General features: G+C 40.2%; 1 protein-coding gene across 1 annotated transcript; it reads right to left on the bottom strand.

Moving 5' to 3' along the window:
* Window positions 1-1,538: 1,538 nt before the first annotated feature.
* Window positions 1,539-17,909, bottom strand: LOC141578871 (uncharacterized). The gene is made up of 9 exons (XM_074372519.1): window positions 17,807-17,909; window positions 17,004-17,137; window positions 15,666-15,802; window positions 13,565-13,692; window positions 10,158-10,272; window positions 9,822-9,995; window positions 6,665-6,771; window positions 3,675-5,349; window positions 1,539-1,604 (listed from the first exon to the last, which is right to left on the bottom strand). Exons 1-8 carry the CDS (start codon window positions 17,899-17,901, stop codon window positions 5,208-5,210), a joined length of 1,032 nt encoding a protein of 343 aa, XP_074228620.1. The 5' UTR covers window positions 17,902-17,909; the 3' UTR covers window positions 1,539-1,604; window positions 3,675-5,207.
* Window positions 17,910-26,193: the final 8,284 nt, after the last annotated feature.

The following is a 26,193-nucleotide window of genomic DNA, read 5'->3' as shown; positions in this document are numbered from 1 at the left end:
TGGTTTAAAAGTCAAAGAACACTTATCCTTGGCCAAGCTTCACACTTCCTCTATGGTGGGAAACCTTTTCACAGTACAGTTTTCCTGTCACTATATATGTTCTAGTCCATTTTGCTTCAGCCTTATCTTCAGTATTTACCAAAGTAAAAAAAAAGAAAAGAAAAAGAATAAGAAAAAAATCAACTTGTCATATTTTTATAAAATGGTTTACTCTGACCAACTTTCTAACACAAACATAAAACAATGATAGGCGGAGCACTGCTAAATTTTAAGAGTAAATACTACACAAAACTAAATTCAGAGCAGAAAAATGAATTTCACAAGAGAACACTTTACCTTGGGAGTAAGAGCTAAGTCATCATCTGATGGAGGCCTTGAATCATCAATATCATGTTTGGGTGAAACGCTTTGGAGCAAAAATACACATCAAAAATGAGTGAGTTCATTTCTTTAAACAAACTAGTCACAAAAGTCTATGCTGAGGGATAAGAAAGCAGATCTGGGAGCCAGGCTGCCTGATGGTCAAGTCACAGGTCAACTACTTGCTAACCATGGAATCATGGGTCAACCAGTCAACCTCCTTAAGCTACACTTGCCTAGTTAACTAACAGTAAGCTGTAAAAGCACAGCTACTCTGCAAAGCTGTTGTGGTGACTGTATGAGGTAACAAATATCAAGTACATAACACGGTGTCTAACCCAGAGTAGGAAACTCAACAAGCCTTGTTTCTTTTATCTGTGTTCCCTTAGTCAACATGTAATTTTTAAAAATCCATAAAATCCTACCTGATGAAAGAGATATCTTCATTCCTCGGTGAAACCTCAACCACTAAATCCGCTATTAAGGAAAAAAGTAAAATAGACTTCATATCAGCAATAGAAAAACACAGAATATTTAAAGTGTAAGACCAATGTTCTGTTAACAAGCTTTCCTTTGGGACCACACCTGGAGACTACACACTTGAGTGAATACTGAGTATACTCCTGGTAGGTAATTAATGCATAAAAACCACTACCACTCCTTTATATTTATCAAAAAGAAAAAGGGTGTTTATCCAAGTTTGGTATCTTGAAGTGAATTGTTGTTTACAAGGACCAAAATCCCAACCAAACTTTACAAGACTCACAAAAGAATGATAATCATTAGTAGAATCAGCATCATAAACTGACAACATCACGCTCACACAGCGTGGTGTTTCTGGACGACACCCATGGGACTAAACCACCCTGCCATTTGGCTTTGTCAGCCTCGTGTTATGTGGGCACGGTCATCCCTTTTCGCTCACATACGGTCTAGGGCTGCCTTCACACTGCAATGGCAGACATGAGTACATGTGACAGACACCACATGGCCTAAAATATTGACTCTCTGGCCCTTTGTAGAAAAAGCTTGTGCATCCCTGCCTTATGTCACAACCAGGAAACCCTAAGACTCACATCGAATCTTCTTACTCTTCTGCTCAACATTCTTCAGTGGATCCATGCGGCTGCCATTGCTGGTTCCCAACTCGACAACCATTTCTTCTTTGTCGTCCTTGCCAGACAATTGCAACTTTTCTTTGATGTTTTCTGCCCCAGTACGCGAAGAAGGTAATCTCTTCTTAGCTGCAAAAAGAGAAATGATTATTCTGCTGTCATCACAGTAACTACATCTCCTTCCCCCGTGGCTGGTTTAGGCATGAGCATGCGATGTAGCCCAGCCAGTAAGATGCCAGGGGAAGTCTACCGGAAGCGTCTGTTTTCTTCCTCGTTAACAGGAAACATGCAGAGGGAAGCAGCCCTCCTGGACTGCGGATACTGTCAGGTGAGAAGACGACGCTTGGAGCTGCTGCCAATCAGCAGACCAGGAAAGGCGACATCAAACACCAGCAGCCTCACAGCTGTAGGAGGGACAGCGTCTGGGATCCTGACGACATCACCGAACCTTCTAACCAATCCTGACTCCTGTTGCTGTAGCCACTGTTATTTAGGGCTCCTATTATTATTTGTGGCTAAAAGCATTCTGACACATTTCCCAAGGTCTACAGCAGACCTCCTCCTTTCTATAGTACTAGAAAGGCTTTCAGAAGCGTGCCTGAGCTAGGTAGTCACCTCGTTCGCAACCATTCCTTCAGCATCCTTCCTGCACCAACAAAACGAATCTCATAGATCCTGCAAAGTTCACTGGCACATCTTAGCCTCTGCACTGCTGTCCTTTCTGCCAAATGTAATCTTCAAAGATGTTCCGCCCACCAAACACTGCCCTTCTGCCTCCTTCCCTGGCAAACTTCTACTCGCTCTGCATGGCTTACCTGACATCCTACCCACTTTTCAAAAACTTCTTTCCTCACCATGGACTTAAAGTATTTGGCACGTATTAAATACCAATAAAAATAAATATAAAGACAGTTACAAAGTCCTCGTGGGCTCTGGGACACAGTAAGCAGAGAATAAAGTAAAGCAAATCTTAAAAATGGTGATGACAGTAACGAGCTCCCGGAGGCCAGGAACTGTGCTTTTGACCTCTTCGCATTCTGTAAAGTCAGCGTGGCGATTAGTACCTAAAAGACACTTGAGAGTCATCTGTTAAGTGGATGAATTAACAGATAAGAATGTTTTCTTTGAAAATCCTGTTTTAAAAAAATACAGATATTAACCAGGGACAACCCTGTTGTGTTATGAGCACCTTGAAGACCAAAACTCTGTCTATTCCATCTTTGTATTTCCTACAACAAAAGTTCTTTGCTTGATCCAGGCCTACCAAGTTAAAGGTGCCCTCATACAGTTCAGACCGAACAGCACCCTAGGGGTCACATCTAGGCAACATAGTCTTCTTTTTTTCATGTGAAGCACTTCTGTGCTTTTATTACAATTTGTTGAGTCCTGAGTTGTGCTATTTGAGTATTTATTATGACAATCCTTTAACTAATGGCAATAGAAAATCTTGTTCCAACAAAATATAGTTTCATGACAAGAATCCCCCAAAAACAAGAAAACATCTGACTCTCATGAAGGCAACATATCTCATTCAGTTTGCACTTCTGAGGAATGCACTCGGTAAGAAAGAGACCTTGTTGGTGTAATGATGTGAAAAGTAACCAGTGCTTCTCAACAAGACACTGCTTTCCTGACTTCTGCACTATCACTACGTGTCTTTAAAAAACAATCTCTTATTAGTATGCTACACTCTGGCCCAGCTGTGCAGTTCTAATTGTTGGCCATTTGTTTACAGCACCAGGAAGGTATTCCTGAGCTCCCAGTGTTAAAGACAATAACTTTTTAGTGAGACTACTCATTATGCAATAACTAGCATTCATTTACCGGAAGTAATCCATTTGCTGTAAAAATTAAAGATCCAGTTCTGTAACAAGGCCAACTTGTTATAATGTTAGAGGAAATGTACAACAAAGTGAAAACCCTGTTTTTCTTATTGACACAAAGATGTAATATGGCATTTCAGGAGCCATGATTGAATAAATGAATTTGTTTTCAGACAATATGGTCTCACATTTTAAATTACCTACAATTAACTTCTTAAATAATTCTGAATACTAGACCATTAAGAAAAAATTAATGAAAAAAATAAAAACATACATGAAATTTACACACTGGCTTTTTTCACTGCTCTTCCATTATCAAAATTTCCTCAATCTTACTTCCTTATCTATGGTAGGCCCAACAAGAGTAACTTATTACCAGAACTCTGTCCTAGGTCGGTATTTTGAGGGGGAGTGGTTGGTATATTTCCATCTGTGTAGTCGACAATCAGCTGGTAAAGGCTGTGTATTAAAAAATGGGATAAATAAATATTACTACTTGAATACTAATATCAAAATCAATTACCAAGTATATTAAATTCTTAGATTATTTCAGACAATATCAGAGGTAATATCAAAACTTCAACTGTCCCATATTCTTCAAACTTGTACAATCTACACTTTTAAATTTAGGATGTATAATTTAAAAAGAAAGAAAAGGAAGGTGAAGTAGTCATGAACTGAGGGCAGTACAGCTCAGTAAGTTAACTAGAGCGAGCCTGACATAAGGAAAGTGTCTCGAACTCAGAAGTCCCAGCTCTATAACCAACAGCTATTTGTTCCTGGAAAAGGGGCTTCTCTTCAGCTCAAAGTCTTCCTTTATAAAACTGGGATCTTACTGTCTTGTTAGGCAATTAGTTATTAATACTCATAAGACTATTACAAAGATTTAATGAGATAATGTATTCCTCAGATGCTGAGAGAAATAGGGGAAGAATGGAATAATCTGTTCTTGAACTTTAATGCTGGAACTATTTGAGAATCCCAAATAAAACCCAATGTGTGTTTTTTTTATAGGTGTAACATTTAGATGTGGCAGTTTTCAGAAAATGTTACAAAGTATGGTGATTAGCTGTTCTTCGTGGTTTATAATTCAGGACACCTCAGCTACTATATAACTTGTAGCTAAACTCATTTATAAATATATGACCTCATACAAGCATATGTATGAGAACTAAACAAGCTGTCACGCTGAAGTTTACGTGTCGATCGCCATGAAGACCGCGGAAACTGGATCAGCACAGGCATCCCGGGAGCAGAGGTCAGTCATGACCCGACTGCACGACCAGTTTCTTTTTCCTTTTCTTCTTTTAAAATTTTATTAAAGGTCTTTAGAGAGCAACATCCAGACCCAGACTCAGCTGCCAAGGAGATCCTGTTAAAACTAGTTTTAGTACCAACGCTGCAGCAACAGAATCAAGGGAAACAAGAGAACGATTAGCATGCCCTCGCCCTGCCCCAATGCCTTTGGGAGAGGATTGTCACTGTGGCCTTAGGGAATCCCTTAGGTTCTTGAAAAATTCAACAGGAAGATTATAGAAGAAAGCCCCCAAAGGAAAATACAGGATTTTCTGCTCTGCTAAACATTTCAAGACCCAAATGACTAGTTAGAAAAATCAGATATGTGACATTACTTGAACCCCATGCATACGGGTTACACTGAAATGAAATGGAGACCAGTAGGACCCTAAGGATAAAGGTCTTACAAACCCTGAGATAAAGAACCCCGTGCCCACTGCTCCATCTCACTAGTCTGGCCTTTTGCTGGTTTCCAGCTGGTGATGGGGAGGGTCTCACTGCCATCCCCAAAGTGCCTGCTCCCAACTAGGAACTCTCACCTGTCATGTAACAAGTAACAGTTAGGTCATTTTCAACCTCAATTTACAGATAACTGCCATTTTAATGTAAACACTTACTGTTTAAAACCATTACGACAAGCATATCTTTCAGCAGACATTCCGTGTAAATCTCGAGAACTGGCATTAACGTGCTTCTGAAGCAGCAGCTTGACTGTGTCCGGTGAGTCATGAAACACAGCAAGCATGAGCGCTGATCTAAAATAAAAGAGACAACTTCACCCTTAGGAACTTAGTTAGCGTAACTCAAGCAGTTAATTTGGTCTAGTTTACCAAGTTAATATCTAGCCCACCCCTGGAGAACTGACCATTTACATGATCAAGTGCTCATCTTTGCAAATCACCTCCAAGGCCAAAATGGAGGGACAAAAAAGAAGCCTCCTGTCCTACTTGGGTAGCACATAGTAGAAGCTGCTAACTTAAAGTCCTCTGATGGACAAGAAAGGATGCTGAGGTCACTTATCTGAAGTAGGTAAAGGTTTAAATAAAGGATTCCCCATTTCTTCTCTAGTCTGAAATATAATACATTAAAATCAGCTAGAGGTCAGGTAAGGAGAAGCTGTTTGCAGGCTGAAAACAGTAACATGAATAAAAATGGCAACAAAAATAGTCACGGCTGCAGTTAACCACGCTGAGAAGCATGTGCCCGGCACTAACCTGAACAGTCTACGCATGGTCTTTCTTAGGCACAATCACCCTTGAAGGATGTACGACGACCCTCCTTTACGTGACAGGAAACGTACTGGTTGGTGATAAATCATGTCCCCCAGGTAACACACCTGACCAGCAGGAGAGCTGGGAATTCAACCTCGTCTGACTCTAAAGCCCAGCTCCTTCCTCTCTATCATCCACCAATGACCTGTCTTCTTTAAAGGGAGTGTTTATTCAATAATTCAAGCTATTTTTCTTCCTTCTACCATTATCAATTGAAAATAAAAACATCAAACTGTACTAGAAATGAAAAAGGATAAAAACTGATGAGCCCACAGTATCTGGTCATAGTTACTCTCTTAGTGAGACTCACTTAGTGATAACCTAATCACATCACTATCCTTCAAAGAAAGTAATTTAAAGCAGAATCATCCAAAAGGCAAAACAAACTCCTCTCTGTTTAATATGCATCTTTTAAGAAAAAAATATACACCAAGTAGAGGTTAAAAAAATTATAAAAGAATGAAGAAATTCAACACTGTCTTATAAGGTAAATTAAAATTAGAGTCCATACTAATAAAACTAAAATGAAATCCCTGAACTATGGTAAGATCACATGACCAAAAAAATCAGGTTGCAAATGACAGCAGTCACTAACATAAAGGAAGATGAATCCTGCTGCATACCGTTCTTCGTGACACCAGGCAGAATAATTGCTTTCCTACCTGACTGAGGATGTGTTGATTCCAAGTTAACCCTCTTCTTATTAAGTTAATCTTTCTGATTGGCTGTTACTACTCTAGAACAACATTAAGATTAAACAAAAAAAAAAAAGAGAGAGAGAGAGAACAAACTATTGTACCTTTGTATCTTGTCGACTGCATGTACATTTGCCCCGTTCTCAATCAAAAATTTGACCATCTCTTCTTTGTTCTCCCTGACGGCGACTAAAAATGGTGTGAAGTTAGACTGTAAAATAGTAAAAACATTTGATAATGTACAAAATTACATATACATTTCAAAACTGAATTTAAAAACTTAAGCCTCTGAACTTAAAACATATACTATAAAAAAAGTAAATAACAAGTAGCCCCTTCCTCCTCGCCCCTCTGTGCCCCTTCTCTTGAAAAGGTTCCTCCTTGGCCTCCTGGAAAGTTTCCCTGTGAAGTCATTCTCTGAAACCCACTTCAGACATTTGCTGGTTCCAAGAACCTTCGCTTCTATCGCAGCGTGTGTCAGGCATTCTCTAGTTACCTTACTGCTCAACTACTACTCCTGACACTCTAAACACTGCTCCAGAGAGAGCCATTTAGCTACTGAATCAACTACATTTTTAAGGAGCCACGCTGAGGAGAAAGATACCATACTGTCTGCAACATGCATAACCTATCCAGTTACAACTACGACTAATCTCATAAAGCTTGCAGACATTCAAATGGGAATATGACTACTTGCATGTAAAGAAAAGGTTTTTCTTTAACCAACTTATAAATTCTAACTAGAAAACTTCCATCCCACTCTTAAGGGATTGTTATAAAATATGAAGTAGACTATAAATTAATATAGGCTGTCTTTAAAATATTGAAATACTTATCAAAATATACAACAGGAATTGTAAATTCAAATGCTTACAGAGGCAACATAGGTGGCCTGAGTAAGTGAAGGTCCCAGGTGAAGACAGCACACCGGAGAACACATGCCCCACCGAGAAGGGGCCACCTCTGCAGGGCAGACCGCACAGGAGCCTGGGCTCAAGGGGGACCAGATTTGATTCTTGAGGAGAAGTTCTGATGTGCAGATTTCTGCACAAGTCTCCTAAATTTTAAATGTTGACTCAATGTGTGGAGACAAACTGAACATACCCAGGGCCATGTTTAGTCTATAGCCCACTTGTGTTTTTATGTTTGCTGTGTTTCCAAACAGTTGGGTGTAAATCAAGTATTTGTATGTAAAACCTTGCCTTCCTGTAGAATCATATGTCTTACACACGAAAACACTGCACCCCAACATGAAATAAAAATTGTGATTAAGACTCATAATACCCACTTCAAGAATTTTTCCAATGCCTGCTAAAACTACAATCTACCTGTATCTTATTCTCCCTGATTGTTAATCAAATGGATCATCAGTTCATAAGACGGCTGAAACTAAATTATTATAACAATTCCAATTTGTTACTAATGTCATGGGTCTTGATGTTTAAAACTGCCATCTTGCATGGTACACTTATATACAATGGAATACGACTCAGCCATAAAAAAGAATGAAATAATGCCACTTGCAGCAACATGGAAGGACCTAGAGAGTCTCATACTGAGTGAGGTAAGTCAGAAAGTGAAAGACAAATCCCATAGGCTATCACTTAATATGTGGACTCTAAAATATGATACAAATGAACTTATTTACAAAGCAGAAACAGACTCACAGACATAGAAAACAAACTGGTGGTTACCAAAGGGGAAAGGGGTGGGAGAAGAATAAATTAGCAGTTTTGGACTAGCAGATAGAAACTGCTATATATAAAATAGATGAACAACAATGTCCTACTGTATATACTACAGGGAACTATACTCAATATCCTGTAATACACCATAACAGAAAAGAATATGAATATATATATGTACATACATATAACTGAAAAAGAATATATATAACTGAACAAGAAAATATATAACTGAATAAGAATATATATAACTGAGTAAGAATTTTACATATAACTGAAAAAGAATATATATAGCTGAATAAGAATATATATATAACTGAATAAGAATATATATATATAAAATAGAATCACTTTGCTGTACACCAGAAACTATCACAACACTGTAACTAGACTTTAATTTTAAAAAGCTGTCATCTTGATTATGCTAGGGCTCAGTGAATCTAACAGATATATTGCAAGAGTCTGTCACACAGCTTTTACCAAAAGAAGGCTCATGATTTCCTATTACTGCAATCAGAAAAACCCTGTTGACCTAATGACCTGGATGGGAACAAATGGTGCAAAATCTTTAAAGGGTCCGACTCTACTTATTGAGTCGCTCACCACGACCAAGTTTCTAAGACTGTCTGAGAGCCACTGAATGATCAGTGGTTAGAAGGGAAAAGGAGCCACTCTTCAAGGCAATAGATACTGCCAGTAGTATTGCCAGGAAGAGACGGATAGAAGTCAGGCTAACATGGCTGGAAATGAGAGCACTGAAAGAAGCAGCATCTATCAAACCCCCGCTCTTCCAGAGACGTCTTCTTTTTGAGATCTGTGAATTTACATGTATTATATATATCCATTCAATAGTCCTTAACCAAGGGTTGTATCAGAATCTCAGGGAAGTATTTCTAAATACCTGTGTCCAGACCTGAGTAGACTTATTCAATCCAAATCTTCAGGGGAGAGCCAGGAGGAAAAGCAGGAGGACCACCTGCGCCATCACTTGCTCCCCACCTACGGCCACAGCCCCGCAGGGGAGCTGCACCCGGCTGAGCATGGAAGACCCCAAGGTGAAGGTGTACGTGGAGGGCCATGTGGCCGCCAGCACAGGTGAATGCCCCTGCTGGCTGTCAAACATGACCTGACCTCACTTGCCCAGATTCTAGAACCTGGGATCCTGGGGTGCTCAGGGCCTGCGGTTTGCCGCCTCCCCTGCCCAGGTGCAGTCACCCAGCTCCCCCTGCCGGGTACTGGGCTCCTTCCTCCTCCCACCCACCCCCAGGCAGGCAGCCAGCCCTTGCCATCACTTCACTCCCCGCAAGCCTTCATCTTCTCTAGGCTCTGAGCCTACCACCCACTCCCAGGCACTTCCTAATGGGAAGTTGCTCCTTCTGGGGTACAAGTGCGGCTGGGAGACAGAGCTCTGCCCTTTCTGTGGGCACTACCTCTAGCCCCTGGCCTTGGCTTTGGAGTTGTTTCCATGGCAACAGGGCCTGGTGTATTCAGTATACATTCTACTATAAATAAAACACCTGTAGCTAGAAAAGTCCCTGTATTTCAAATATCTTGTAAATAGTCAGTTGAGCTATACCTGGTTTATCGCCTCGATGTTTGCCTTATAGCGGAGCAGCTCTGCTGCAATTGATGTATCTTCAGCCAAGACGGCGTAATGCAGAGCAGTGTTCTGACAGTTGTCCGCAAGATTTGGGTCAGCACCCTGTTTCAGCAGGATAGTGACACACACTTCTTTCTGGCATTGTACAGCCTGTTGGTATCAAGCCAAGAAACAGACTGTAAGTACTAGGCATTCCAAGTTAACATTCCTCAAGTCCCAGCAGCTCATTATATTTAAAACAGATACATTCATTTTTATTCTAAGTAAGTAAATCGAATCCATCTCACGTGGACACGGTTGGCTGCTACACACCTTGATGAGAGCTGTCTTGCTTTCCTCATCACGAGCATCCAGGTCACACTTCCGCTGGATAAGGAGAGCCACCACTGATGACTGGCCGCTGGCACAGGCTAAGTGTAGTGCAGTCCTGAGAACATGAGAGGACTTTTTAGGAAATTAGAGCGTACTTGTTCAAAGGTACAGTTACTCGTGTAATTGTAAACATTCAACAGCATGCTATTCCTACCCCTTTAAAACTAACATTTAGTCTTCTTATCTTAGTTCTTTCTATGGGGAAAGAACAATATTTATTAGCTCTTATTACTCACCACATTAATGGAAGAACTACCTGTTTGAATAGAAAGGGCATGCCGTTGAAATTCAGCTCACCTTGGGTCTGACTTCTACTTTAACACTGTCCCTTATTAGCTCTCACTTAGCCTGACTGTGCCTCAATTTCCTCATCAACAAAATGGGCATGAAGTAGTAGTTCTCTTACAGGACGCCGCTGTGATGCTTAAATGAAAAGCTATGCAAAGTGTCTGGCAGTTGAACAGCTCAATAATTGTTAGATAATATTATAATTGTTACCTTTACTGTTTTACCAAGACAACATTTCAATTAAGTAAAATGATAGTGTATCTACTTTGCTGCTGCAAGGATGAGAACACTGTACTTCAATGATTCTAACATGCTCATTGTCTCACACTTGAACATCTCTGACATGGGAAGGCAATTTAAAATCCATGTCTTACAACCACAGTTGGCAGCTCCTCCTAGGCCCACCCCACCCCACACCACCTCTGTTACCTGTTCTTCCTGTCTCTGCTGTCTACATTTTTCTTATGTGACAGCAGCTCCTGCACTGTACGCGTGTCACCTAAATATGCGGCTTTGTGGAACTCCTTTAGCTCACACCTATGGACATGATACCCAGGCACAGGCTTCTCCTGATTCCTGCGCTCTCTCTGGTGGATGCTGAAGTCCACCCAGTTCACGAACTCAACGAGTCTCTTCTTCATCTGGCTTATCGCCTTCCGACACCGCTCACTTCCCTCCTGGTCTCTTGCCACCTCCCAATCTCAGCGCTGGCGCTGCAGAAGAGCCACAGAGGTCTCGCTGCCACACCTTGGCTGTGAAGCTCAGCGGCTTGGAATGTTTGGTCCGGAACACTCGTAGCCTAGCAACAGCACTGACCCTCAACTGTCCCTCAACTGTCCCTCCAGAGCCAGTGTCCCTGTGAGTGTGCCCAGAGGCCCAGAGGCCCAGGGTGCCCGGTGCGCACGTGGGAGCCTAAGGCATTTCAAATCTCTGCAATTGCTTGTGGGCCATTTTGGATTCCTTTGAAATGTTGGTGCTAGGTGGCTGAGTGTTTTGGGACATTTCCAGAAGTGAGGCTTGACCCTGAGAAAGCCATGTTTGTATGCAACTGCGGTTAGAGTGGGGTGGAACCACAGGATGCTGAAGGCCTAGTCCCCCAGAGAGCTCCCCACCAAAAACCTCTGTATCTCCTTATCCCCCAGTGTATTCCTTTCCCCATCCCTCTGGGCCCCAGCCAGTCTCCAGGGAATTTAGCAGATGCAAACAGCAAAAAGCTGTTTTCATGGTTTCAGAGATTGTGGCAATATGTATCATTAAGTACAAACTTGAGAAGCCAACACTCGCTCTCCAGATGAAATGAAAATGTGTTTCCTCATGTCTGCTGACCCTGCTCTGTGGCTCAGCCTTATGTTTACACGCTTTCTTCACTGTATTTTTTTTTTCTTTTATTTCCACCAATTAAATCTTGAATCAATCTGAGATTTATTCGGGAGCATGGTATAACATTTGAGAAATTTTTAACCACATAACTATGAAAAGACCACGTCAGTTACTCAGTGAGGCCATGCTGCTGGCTGACCACTTGCAGGAGGGGGGGAAGGCAGGGCAGGCCTCTTCTTCCTGCCTAACTCCATCCTTCCTCAGCTGGCTAATTATGGCTTCTGGCCCTGCCAGGATCAAAACTGCAGGGGGCGGTAAAGTTCCTAAGTGGCTGACACTCCTGGGAGCTGGTCTTGAGTGGACTGGACCTGGCAAGTGTTTTGAAGCTGACTCTCTCAGGGGCATTTCTGTGTCCCCACCTGCAATTCCTCTGACCTAAGGGAATGTGGTGTTACTAACCTCCCCATTTAAACTATCTTTTCTATTAGCATACACTGTTATTACCCTCATCTTATAAAAAAAAGATGCGTTCACCCTCCAACTGCGGCCCCAGTTCTCTGCTCTCCAGCACACACGCCTCCTGCCACTGCAAAGGAGCTGTTCCCATTCACTTCCTCTGATTCCCCTCATTTTCCATCCAAGCAAGTGTGTCCACTCACTGCAACTGCTCACGACAGGGTAACCCACCACCCACCAGGTGCTGACTCCACGGGGAGCTCTCAGTCCTCTCCTCGCACGGCCCGGCAGCCACCCTTCCCACCGCTGCTCTCCCCGACTTCCTCAAGCCCTTTCTTCATGGGGCTTCCTGGGTCTCGGGCTGCTCTGGTTTCCTCCCACAGCCCTGGCCGGTCTTCTCAGTCCCAGCCCCTGAATGCTGGCACACAGCACCCCTGAGGCTCAGTCTTCTGGCCTCTACTACTGTCTGCTGCCGCCCACATCAGCCTTAGGGCTTTATGTATTATCTACAAGTTGGTAAGTTCCAAACTGCTATTTCCAATCCAGACCTCCCTCCTGTATTCCAGACTCAAATACCCATTGCCTCTCAACGTCATCTGTTGGAAGTTTAATAGGACTTCTCCTGGGCTGGCCCTCCCCTGGGCTGGCCCTCTCCTGGGCCTACCCTTTCCTGATCGTACCCTCTTGAGGACCTTCCCTCTCTTGGTCCAGCCCTCTCCTAGGCCTGCCATGACCTGGGTCTGACCTTACCTGGACATGCTCTCACTTGGGCCTGACATCTCCTATTCCTGCCTTCTCCTGGGCCTGCCCTCACCTGTCTTGCCCTCTCCTCTGCCTGCCTTCTCTTGGGCCTGCCCTCACCTGGGCCTGGCATCTCCTGGGCCTACCCACTCCTAATTACTGCCAGCACCTGGTACTGCCCTCTCCTGGTCCTGCACTCTCCAGGGCCTGCCCTCTCATGGGCCTGCTTTCTCTGAGTCCTGCCCTACCCTGGGCCTGCCCTAACCTTGTCTTGTACTCTCCTGGGCCTGCCCTCTCCTCCTGCCCTATCCTGGTCCTGTCCTTTCCTGGTCCTGCCCTCACCTGGGCCTGCACGGTCCTGGGCCTGCCCTCACCTGGACCTGCCCACTGTCTCCTGGGGCTGCCCTCTCCTCAGCCTGCTTTCACCTGGGTCTGCCCTCGGGTTTGTCTGCCCACCCCTAGGACTGCCCTCTTCTGGTCCTGCCCTCACCTGGTCCTGCCCACACCTGGTCCTGCCCACTATCTCCTTGACCTCCACTCACCTGGCCTGCCCTCTCCTGGACCTGCCCTCACCTGGGCCTGTCTTCTCCTGGTCTTGCCCTCTCTCTCCTGGGGAAGTAAGCCAGAAAGAGAAAGAAAAATACCATACGAGATCACTCATATGTGGAATCTAAAAAAAAAAAAAAAAAAATATATATATATATATATATATATATATATATATATATATATAAATACAAAACAGTAACAAACTCATAGAATACAAACGTGTTTTCCAAGGGGTTGGGGGGTGGGAAAGGACAGACTGGGAGTTCGAAATTTGTAGATACTGACAGGCATATGTAGAATAGATAAACATGATTATACTGTATAGCACAGGGAAATACATACAAGGTCTTATGGTAGCTCACAAGGAAAAAGAATGTGACAATGAATATATGTATGTTCATGTATAAGTGGAAAATTGTGCTCAACACTGGAAATTGACACAACATTGTAAAGTGACTATAAGTCAATAAAAAAATGTTAAAAAAAAAAAAAAGTGTTCCATTCAGAGCTATGGTTACATGCTGATCTTTTAGGGACAGAGACTAGGTTGGAACCTAAATGTACAGACTGGGAGAGAAAGGGATTTCAACTATTCTGACCAATTCCTGTTGAATGAAACAGAGAGGCCAAGCCCTCCCATTTCAAAAGGGCCCAGTTGGTGAGAAGACCCACTGCAGGGCAGGAGACGGGAAGGAACCTCCTTAACAAAGGTCCCAGATGAGAAAAACGGCCCAGTGACACTCAGCCCACAGGGCCTTCAGCCTGAATGTGAATGTGGGGAACCTGGGCAGAAGTAGGCGTGAGCCCTTCCCTCACCTGCACAAGGTGGAGGCAGCTTTCAGCACCCTCCTCACCACCAACCTGTCCAGCCTTCCTCACTGAGTCACAAGGGAACTGGGTGGAAAGGATTTCAGCCTCGTGTGTTTGGCCCTGGGCGGGGCTGGGATTCCCCTTCCATCTGAGTGGAGGCCAATGATGTCCCCAGAATAGGGTGTGTCTGGAATCAGCTGCTCCAAGTGCCCCGTGTGGGTGTTTCCTAGCACCACAATCTAGAGGGGAGGACCTGACAAATTCTGTCTGACGACAACCTAAATGCTTACCGAGTCTTATTAGTCAGCATTATAGTGTTTATAGTAAAGGGCTGAGCCCAGACACAGCAGAAGTCAACCTCTGTGCTACCTCATGAGATCTGCCCAGGCCACAGCACTGGATGTAATTTACTTTCATAATTTCCCTCTCCATTAAATGTGAGCTCACACTTGACCATTAGCAACTTCAACAACCTCCCATTTAGGTTCCTGGGGAAGGTTCTCACATACAACATCCAGGGCTTATGATAGTGACCCCAAAGCATCCCAAATGTTAGAGACATGTACAACTAAGATACACTTCGCAGGGACAGATCTCTCTATTAAAACAGCTATTCCAGGCAGTGGATGAGAGCAGTGTTGTCTGAACACGTCCTGCCACACACAGGATGCAAGTCAACATTCGGACAGGCTCAAGTTTTGTTTATCTTTTTTCATGGTCCCTGCTTCTTTTTGTAAAGTCTTGTAAGTTTACTTGCCCTCCGATGTTCTGATACTCTTCCCACTCAAATTAGTAATTTCTGCTCTCTGTATTATTAATCTACTTAGAAAATAAAATGGTACTAAGATAGATTGGCAATCTGTTAAGAGCCAATGAAGGCAAACTTTCAGGTAGGTTCCTAACAAAAACGTGTCTGTTACAATGAAAGCCCATATTGACAGAGTCTATGAATGATTTGCATTTACTATTGGGGTTTTTTAACTCATATATAGCTAATCTGCATTTTCCCCAAATTCATTTTTGCTTACTAACCCTACAGTTGATACCCTTACGATTTAATTCATCAAAAGCAATCACTTAAGCACTGTACGCGGGCATGTTTGTGGCCTGCGTTCCTACAGGCTGCCAAGCACGACACAAACATGAGACTAAGTTCATCAGGAAATGAGTGTGCACATGACACAGGGCCACACCAACTACTGCCCTGCGCCAGCAACCACAGCAGGAGGCGCCATAAAATCTATGAAATTCTTCTGCCAGCTCTGAGCCAACAACAGTACTTACAGGTTCTGGGGGCCTCGTGCCAGCCAGGGGAGCGCACACACGTGGTGCTGCTGCACCAGCCAGGGGCAGGGTCCAGCCAATGTCCCCGCTGTTCAGTGGATTGTACACTTGGACATTTCTGGCCAGTCCTCTCACCACTGAGAAAAGAAAAGGCAACACATATTTCTTACACCTGTTTACACATGGCAAGCTATCACTTACCCCGAAATTCTGCTCTGTAGGAGAAATACTTACTTCCTTAAACTTTGAATTATCTACGCACAAAAGCACATGAAAACTCTCCAAATCCACATTTAGCCAAACTCAGTCAACTAGGGCCTTCGTCTCTATGGAAGCTAAATTGTTGTCAATAAAGACAAGGGCGTAAAAGTAGTAATACTGGGTTGGCCACAAAAGGACAAGGGACAAGGGGCAAGAGCGAGAAACTGGAAAAGCAGCTTCAGTTTTCCAGCACAGGTCATGGAAAGAGAGACAAGAGGATTCTATCATCTCTGCCTCTAAATGAGAACTGACAACACGGAGGACGCCCATCTAATCAGGGCAGCTAGATTAGCTGGTTTCAATCGTTCATTTCTTCTCATTCAACAGACACTGACTGTCTTCTGTGATTCAAAGAAAAGGCAAACATAGGGAGAAATCAAAGATACACTCAGGTCTCAATTAACTGCCCCAATAGGGACTTAGAAAAACATGCAAATTAAATCCATGTATTATCTCCAAACTCCACTTTAGGAATAACATCATTTTTCTTGACCACTAATCTTTTGCCAAAAGAAGTCATCTATACTTGCTTTCTTTGAGCCAACAGCACGTATATTTTTAAGCCAAAAAAAAATTTAGAGGTATGCACCAAAGCCTTTAAACAATACTACAAAGAATTGTAAAACCACTATAAACTGGTTTCTCAACATGTTAATAGCAAATGAGAGCACAGAGATTTTCAATGCCAAAAAGCACTTCATCAGCAGAGAAATGTGCTATCAAGTAACAAGACCAGCAGATTTCAACAACTGACACTGAAAGCCAGTGACAAAATACTGCTTCATACAAATTTATTGAGCACAAAGCAAAGCTCATGAACTTTTGTCAGTGACAGAGAATACTGATAACTGTAAACACATTTAGAAATCCTGAAGTTACCACTTCAGAAGAATGTGACTTTTACTTCACACACTAAAATATTAATAATTGGTGGGGGTTGGAAGATAAACTATGTGTAATTGTTACATTTTTATTCCACCGTTATGTACTTCCCAAATTTTCTTTCTACTTTAAACTTTATGCTATACTAAAAAGCAAAATGCATCATGAAAATGCTGAATTTGTCTGCCTTCTTACTTCCATGTCCTTCCAGTGTCTGGTGTACGTCCTCCATCACCCTCAGGATAAAGGGGAACCACTGTAACAGTGTCTGGGACACCTGGCTGCAGATTCCTAAGAACGGCATCATTGGTATTCCCAGGGATTGGCACCTAAAGATTTTAATAAAATGTAAAGTACTTGATTTGAAAATCTTGTATAAGAAATAATACTTTGAACAACCAAACACTCAAAATACTAACTGAAGACAAAGTCAAGAAGCAGGTTCTGTACTATTGGGACCTAAGGATGTGCCCCCATACAAACTGTTCTAAGAGTTGATGAAGGCCTCTCTGCACACACCCAGCTCCTTCTTGAAAAGCCCCTGGAATGATTTGATCCCCCAGCCCCAGTCCCCCAAAAGCCCCCATCACCCAGGCACTGAGGCCCCAACCGACTACCCTCCGTCAAGTTCTACAGAAGGAACATGAACTCCTTCGGCGCTATGGTACACTAGTTAACTCTTGATCTTCACTTTGCAATCTACAGCTGAAACTAACACACACTTTTCCCTACAAGAAATAGTGACCAGTTCCTCCAGACCACCTGCTGTGGGTGCATAGAAGAGCTTGTACTGATGAGGATTTTGCTCTGTGTGCTCCCAGCGAACATTAAAAGTGCTGGTGGAAGGGTCGTACACCGAGGTATTCAAAGGTTCTGAAATGCACAGAAAGCACACCACGCGTGACCCTAATAACCAAGCACACATGAAGCCCAGGTTTACTGATGGGTCCCGGGAACCCTAGAACACAGGATCCCTTTAGTAGGCACCCCACAAATACCTGTTGAAGTAGTGAATAAAGGAAAAAATGTGATCATCATGTACATGTCTCATCCCTCCACAAGGTATCTTGGCCTCAGAGCATAGTTTGTTCATTTGTCTGTGTTATCCTAGAAGGTAATAAACACCATTCTCCAAGACCAGAGACAAATAACTCCAGTAAGGATATTAAAAGCAATTTAGATCTTTGGGGGGAGGGTGTAGCTCAGGGCTAAAGAGTATGCTTAGTGTGTGCACGAGGTCCTGGGTTCAATCCCCAGTACCTCCACTAAAAAATAAATAAAACCTAATTACCCCCCACCCCCAACAGAGACAGAAGAAGAAGAAGAAGAAGAAGAAGAAGAAGAAGAAGAAGAAGAAGAAGAAGAAGAAGAAGAAGAAGAAGAAGAAGAAGAAGAAGAAGAAGAAGAAGAAGAAGAAGAAGAAGAAGAAGAAGAAGAAGAAGAAGAAGAAGAAGAAGAAGAAAGAAGAAGAAAGAAGAAGAAAGAAGAAGAAGAAGAAGAAGAAGAAGAAGAAGAAGAAGAAGAAGAAGAAGAAGCAGGGCCACACTGTTCTGCTGTCCACCTATCCTGGTCTGGAGTAAAACAGGGATAAGTGTCAGCTTTGCTCTCTCCAGCTCACTCATTTGTTAGGAAAAGCTCTTTCTCTGTTTGAGGCCTTTGCCAAGATCTGGAAACATGCCCCGCTCTGAAAGTTTAAAATGTATCCTAGGGTACCATTTTAAATGTAAACGAGACCCCTTAAATCATAAAAAGGATTTTAAGCCTTAAAGTACTGATCTTAAAAAGATATTTCAACTGTCAAGAAGCCAGCACTGCGAAATTCCATCCAAAAGCAAAATAATAATAATAAGTGGGGCGACAACAGACTAAAAGAATGATGCACAACAAAAGATACAATAAATGTTATGATAACTCACAGAGAAAAAAGTGACAATGAGTGTGTATATGTCCATGAATGACTGAAAAGTTGTGAACACTGGAATTTGACACAACATTGTAAAATGATTATAAATCAATAAAAAATGTTTCAAAAAAAGATACAATCAACAAAATGAAAAGGCAACCTATGGAATGGAAGGATATCTTTGCAAACCATCTATCAGATAAGGGGTTAATATCAAAGTAAATAAGGAACTCACACAATTCAAGAGCAAAATAAAAGCAGTCTGATTTTAAAATTGTACAGAAGACCTCAGTAGATATTTTTCCCAAGAAAACTTACAAATGACTAACAGATAATTGGCATCACTAATCATCAGGAAAATGCAAATCAAAACCAAAATGACATATCACCTCCGCCTGTCAGAATGGCTATTATTGAAAAGACAACAAATAAACTGGGGCTGTGAATTTCACCACTCACGAGAGTGGTATGTCAGAGAGTTTGGGTTAATTTAGTAGGTATCGATTTCCTTGACTGTGCCTTTGAAACTTGTTTCAGCTTCTTCTAGCCATGGTTTTATTGTTATTTTCCTTACTCCTCATTATTTCCTTTTCACTGACATGACATATTGAATTAATGTAAATTAAATGTGTTTATGATGTAACTCCACTGTACATTTTACATTCATATTATATGAGTAGTAAAGGATGAAAGGATATTTGCGACCTATATGTATGTGCTGTATTTGGGCATTTTCTTGAAAACTAATTAATAGCTAGCTTATTTATGATTATTAGTTTAATAAGCTTCTGTCTGGCAGAAAAAATTTAGATTTAAAACTAACAACTAAATCATGGTTTTGGGTTAGGATCTAAGTATACAGGTTTAAAGCTTGCTGCAAACTCTCAGAGATATATTTTGATAGACATGTTACTCCACGATGGAAACAAGCAGGAACTAAATAATCAAATGTCATCAACCAAAAATGACTGAAGAATCAAATGTTGGAGATATTTTTAGATGTTTTTGTTACTAGCTATTTTGAGTTCAATGAAAACAAAGAACAACAACAATAACAAAAAGACAAGAAATAGCAAGTGTTGGTGAAAATGTGGAGAAAAGGGAACATTTGTGCACTGTTGGTGGGACTATAAACTGGTGCAACCACTATGGAAAACAGTATGGAGTTTCCTTAAAAAATTTAAAGATACAATTACTAAATGATCCAGCAATCCCACTTGGGGATACAGATTTGAGGAAAATGAAATCAAGATCTTAAAAAGATATTACCACTCCTAGGAATATATATCACTGAGAAGCTCTTGCACATGTGAACATGAACAGGATTGTAAAAGCAAGCAGAGTCATCCCAAATTAGAAAGTATTTAACAGGTAAAATGGAAAAATATGCTGCGGTGGAATCAAACAACAAAAAAACTCTACAGTAATGCAGACAAACAAGCTAGAGCTACGGGCAACACTGGTGACTCTTACAGAAGGTTGAACAGAAGAAGTAAGGTATAACAAAGTAAATCTATGATTCCATAGGTCCTATTAATATGCAACTCAAAAATAAGCAAAACTAAGTTGTATTGTTCAGAGGTGTAAACATAGGAGATATGACCATAAGGCAAAGCAAATAAATGATTACCATGAAATTCAAGAGTTTGATTGCATGCAAACTGGAGTAAGATGTTTTGAACTTGAAAGAACATGCACATTCTTTCTGGGGACCTGCAATTTTCTATTTCATAACCATTGCATTTGCGTTTGCATTATAATACTTTGCTAAATTTTATATCTATGTTTCATTTGCTTCTTTGCACATACACTGTGTTTCAAAATAAAAAGTTTAAAAATTGTGTATTACTTATCTGTTGTATAGAAATTGATCACAAAATTTAACAGTTTAAATGAGCAAATACTTATTATCCCACATATTTCTGAAGGCAAGGCTTTAGGGATTGTCTTAGGTGGGTGGCTTTGCTTTGGTGTCAAGTCATCGGCCAGGGCTGTGGTCATATGAAGTCTTGACTAGGGCTTAAAGATCCACTTCTATGAAAGTTTACACACATGTCTGTTGGCTGGAGGCCTCAGCTCCTTTCCATGTAAGCCTCTTCATAGGGATGTCACTTTATCACATACTATTCATTAAAAGGAAGTCATTAAACCCAGTCCATGCTGAAAGACAGAGGAATTTACCTCCATCTCTTCAAAGGAATGGTATGAAAGTACCTGTGTACTTAAAATCACCATAAGTTTTATAGAAAGCCTACTATAAACAAATTCAATGTAGAGCAGCTATATTAGGGAAAGTAGCTGCAACATCTATGAAAGCAAAATGATTGAATCTATTATAAATGAGGAAATGAAATGAAACACAATGAAAAAGACAAGACATTCTCATGAGACTATAAGAGAAAAAATAAAAACATTGCTAGTGAAAAATGAAAATCTGAGTTTCCCGTTTTGGGGGGAAGAAATATCACAATGTATTTTAGTGTGAAGACTTCAGCCACTTAACATATGAATGATTTATTCTTAAAGGGGACCACCATGAATCAAATATGTATGGAGATCTTTACTTCACAATATTTGTAGAAGTAAAAAGCTGAAACCAATTGAACGACCAATAAATACAGAAAAGTTTGAAAAAATTATGACACACCTGTGCTGTGGAAACATTTTTAAACATTCTACTGAAAAATACTGTACATACAGAAAAATGTGATATTGCATGTCTAAAGCCCCCCAAAATATCACAATCTGGTCAGACTCATGAAGTCAGCATTCTAATCAAGAAAGAGAACAATACTGGGACCCCCAAAGCCCTCTGAACTTCCCTCTAGCCTGAACCTCTCAAGGTAGCCACTGTCCTGACATCTGAGGGCACAGATTAGTGTTGCTTTATTTTGTACTTTGCATGCATGAAATCAGATATTGTGTTATGTGGTATACTGCACACAGCTGACCCTAGAATGCACTGGCTTGGACTGTGGGTCCACTTATATGTGGATATATTTCAACAGTAAATAGTACAGAACTACATAGTCTGTGGCTGGTTGAATCTACACAAGCAGAGTAACCATGGATACAGAGGGCTGACTGTAAGTTACACACAGGTTAACCCCTGTGTTGTTCAAGGATCAACTGTAGTTTTATTTTCCTTCATGTTGTCTTTGTCAGATTCATCCATATCACATGCAGTTATAGGTATCTGATTCTCATTGCTGCATAGTAGTTTAGTGTGTCTTAATTTGTTTACCCACACCACTGTTGACAGATATTTACAGTTTATAGCTTGGGACTACTATAATTAATGCTATGAATATTCTAGTACATGTCTTTCAATAAATATATGTGCATATTGGTGATAGATATAGACCTAGGAGTAGAATTGCTGGGTCATAGGGTATGCACGGGTTTGGCTTAAATACACTCTGCCAACGTTCCAAAGTGGTTGGACCAACTTATGCTCCCATCAAGAGTGTGTGAGATTTGCTATTGCTCCACATTCATGCCAACACTTGCTTTTTCCATCTTTTAGATGTCAACTATCAGGTGCGTATCATGAAGTGGTTCTCATGTTTTAGCCTAGAAGTCAAATTGGTTTTTCTTCACATTTAGGTATGCAATCCATATGGAGTCAGTTTTCATGTATGGTATAAGTTAAGGGTCAAGTCACATTATTTCTTTCATATAGATATTCAACTGACCCAGCACCGTTTGTTGAAAAGGTTAGCCTTTACCATACTGTTTTGATGAGTGTAGCTTTGTAGCATAGTTTGAATTCAGGGAGCATGATACCTCCAGCTTTGTTCTTCTTTATCAAGACTGTTTGGCTATTTAGGTCTTTTGTGTGGGAAAGTATACTGTGTTCATATATTGGAAGAATTAATATTGTCAAAATGACCATACAGTCAAAGGAAATCTGCAGACTCAATGCAACACCTATCAAAATACCAATGGCACTTTTCACAAAATTGCAACAAATCATTCTAAAATTTCTATGAAAACACAGAAGATACTGAAATAAGGGAAACCTCCTAATTCATTCTATGAGGCCAGCATTACCAAAACCAGATAGTCTTTACAAGAAAACTACAGACCATTATCTCTCATGAACACAAATGCAACAATCATCAACAAAATACTAGCAAATCAAAACCAACAATATATGAAAATAATTATACACCAAGACTATGTGAGATTAATCCCAGTTATGCAAGGTTGGTTAACATTTGGATATCCATTAATGCAATCCATTACATCAGCAGCTAAAGAAGAAAAAAAACCGCATGATTATATCAATGCATACAGAAAAAAACCTTTGACAAAGTTCAACATTCATTCTTGATAAAAAAAAAAAAAAAACTCTCAGCAAGTTGGGAATAGAGGGGAATTCCCTCAACTTGATAAAGAATAGCTACAGTGAACTGATCTTGATGAATCACAAAGGTACGACAATGGAGAAAAGATAATCTCTTCAACAAATGGCAGTGGAACAACCAGACATCCACATATTAAAAAACCCAAGAGTCTAGAGACAGACCTTATACCTTTCAAAAAAAAAAAAAGTAACTTAAAATGGATGATAGACCTTAATGTAAAATGCAAAATTATAAAATTCCTAGGAGGTAACATAGAAAAAATTCTAGATGGTGCTCGGTATGGTGATGACTATTTAGATACAACACCAAAGTCACGGTCCATGAAAGAAAGAATTGATAAGGTACACTCATAACAACAACAACAACAACAAAGTTCTTCTCTGTGAAAGACACTGGCAAGAGAATGAGAAAACAAGCCACAAACTGAGAGAAAGTATTTGCAAAAGATTTATTCAATAAAGGACTGTTATTCACAATATACAAAGAACTCTTAAAATTAAATAACAACATGATTTAAAAATGGGCAAAAGACCTGAACAGATACCTCACTGAAGAGGATAAACATGAGAAATTAGCATATGAAAAAATGCTCAACATTATATACCATTAGAAAGTTGTAAACTAAAACAACAGTAAGATACCACTACATAACTATCAGAATGGCCAAACATCTGTAACACTGAGAACACCAAATGCTGACAAGGATGTGGAGCAACAAGAGCTTTCATCTTTTGCTGGTGGGAATGCAAACATGGAACAGTCACTTTGGGAGACAGCTGGACAGTTTCTTACAAAACTAAACATACTCCTACCACACAATCCAGCAATTGTACCCCTAGGTATTTACCCAAAGGAATTAAAAGCTTGTGTACCTGCACATGGATACAAAAACCTGCACATGGAAGTTTATGACAGCTTTATTCACAATTTCAAAAACTTGGAAGCAACCAACTTGTCCTTCATTTGGTGAATTAATAAGTAAACCATGGTACATCCAGGTAATGTAACATTATTCAGCACTAAAAGGAAATGAGCTCTCAAGCCATGGAAAGACATGGAAGAGACTTAAATACCTGTTACTAAATGGAAGAAGACAATCTGAAATGGCTGCATACTGTATGATTCCAATATATGAAATTCTAGATCAGGTACAGTTATGCAGACAGTAAAACGATCAGTGATTTCTAGGGGTTCAGAAAGAGGGAGGAAGAAATAACTCTGTGGAGCACAGAGGATTTTTAGGGCCATGTAACTATTCCATATGGTAGTATAATAGTGATACATGTCACTATACATTTGTCAAAACCCACAGAGTGAACCCTAATGGACTTTTGGTGTAGTGTATCAATGATGTATCAATTTAGATTGATTATCCAATAACATACAAATGTACTCTCTGGTACAAGCGTTGGTAGTAGGGGAGGTTGTGCATGTCTGGGAGCAAGGGGTAACTTCTGTATTTTCTGCTCAATTTTGCTATGAACATAAAATAAACATAAAATAAACACAGCCTCTTAAGAAAATATTTTTAAATAAAAAATAGAAAAAAGGGACAATCCCCTACTCGTTTTTGAGTCTAGTATTAGCCTTAAAAGACCTTGTAAGAAAATTACAAATCAGTATCTTATGAAAATAGACATACAATTTTCTAGTAAAATTATAGCAAATTAAATCCAGAGATTTATAAAAGGAATACTACATCACAAACAAGTGGGGGGGGGGCGGTTTCTTATGATGCAAACCTAGTTAAAGAGACATCACTGATGTAACCCATTATATTAACTGACTAAAGGATGATGCAGCAATTTTTTTCAGTAAAAGACCAAACAGCAAATATTTAAAGCTTTGTGGGTGACATACACTTTTTACAGAATATTATTATTATTTTTACAATCCGTTAAAAAATGTAAAAAATGTGTTTTAGCTTGCTGCCTCTACACAAACAGCCAGTGGGCAGGATTTGGTCTGTGGGTCACAGTATGCTGATCCCTGGACTAAGAAAAAATCAAAACCATATGATTATATCAGCTGATGCAGAAAAGAAACCTGAAACTTTCAAAATATATCCATCATTAAAAACTCTAGCCAATTAGGAATACAAGGGGACTTCCTTCATCTGATGAAGGGCATCTACAGAAAAAATCTACAGCTAACATCATACATAGTAGTAAAAGAGTTAATGTTTTATCCCAGAATCAAGAACAAAGCAAGGATATAAAACTTTTACCACTCCTATTCAACATCCTACATTGACTAGTCAGTACAATAAAGCAAGGGGGGAAAAAGCATAGAAATTGGAAAGGATGATATGATCATGAAAGTAGAAATCTCCAGAATCTATAAAAAGTTGGAATTAGTAGGTGAATTTTAGCAAAGTTGCACAATAAAAGGTCAATGTATAAAAATTAAATTGTATAGAATGTTAATGAAAAATAAGAAGCCAGCTCTTTTTTTAAATACCATTTAAATAGCTTCTTTTAAAAAAAAAAAAAAGGAAATACTTTGATACAAATCTAAGAAATACATTCAGGCACCGTATACTTAAAACTAAAAAAAGCTAACGAAAGAAAACAAAGGATGTCTGAAAGTCTAAATAAATGGAAAGATAGATCATGCTCATGGATTGAAAGTCTCAATAGAGTTAAAGTATCAACCCTTTAAAACAAAAAAATCTATAGATTTAACCCAATTTCAATAAAAACCCCAGTATTATCTATTGTGTATATTGACACATTAATTTTAAAGTCTATATAGAAAGTGATAATAACTATAATAGCAAAAATATTTTTGAAAAGAAGAAAATCTGATTTTAAGACTTACTATAAAGTGACAGTTATGACACTCAAGATAATATGGTACTGATGAAAGGAAAGACATACAGATCAATGGAACCAGACAGTTCATGAATCCACACAAATACAGGCTTTTCTACTGAGGTAAAATTACATAACATAAAATTCATCATTTTAACTATTTTTAAGAGTACAATTCTGTGCTATCTTTAGAACTAAGGTCTGTAGTAATTTCCTTACCTTCATTTCTGATTTTAGTAATTTGAGGCTTTGTTTTTTTTTCTGATCACTCTAGCTAAGGTTTTGTCAATTTTGTTGCC

Source organism: Camelus bactrianus, chromosome 1, assembly GCF_048773025.1.
Source record: "Camelus bactrianus isolate YW-2024 breed Bactrian camel chromosome 1, ASM4877302v1, whole genome shotgun sequence".
NCBI classification, from domain to species: Eukaryota; Metazoa; Chordata; class Mammalia; order Artiodactyla; family Camelidae; genus Camelus; species Camelus bactrianus.
The sequence above is the reverse complement of the archived record's forward strand: the minus strand, read 5'-3'. Positions and strand labels throughout refer to the sequence as shown.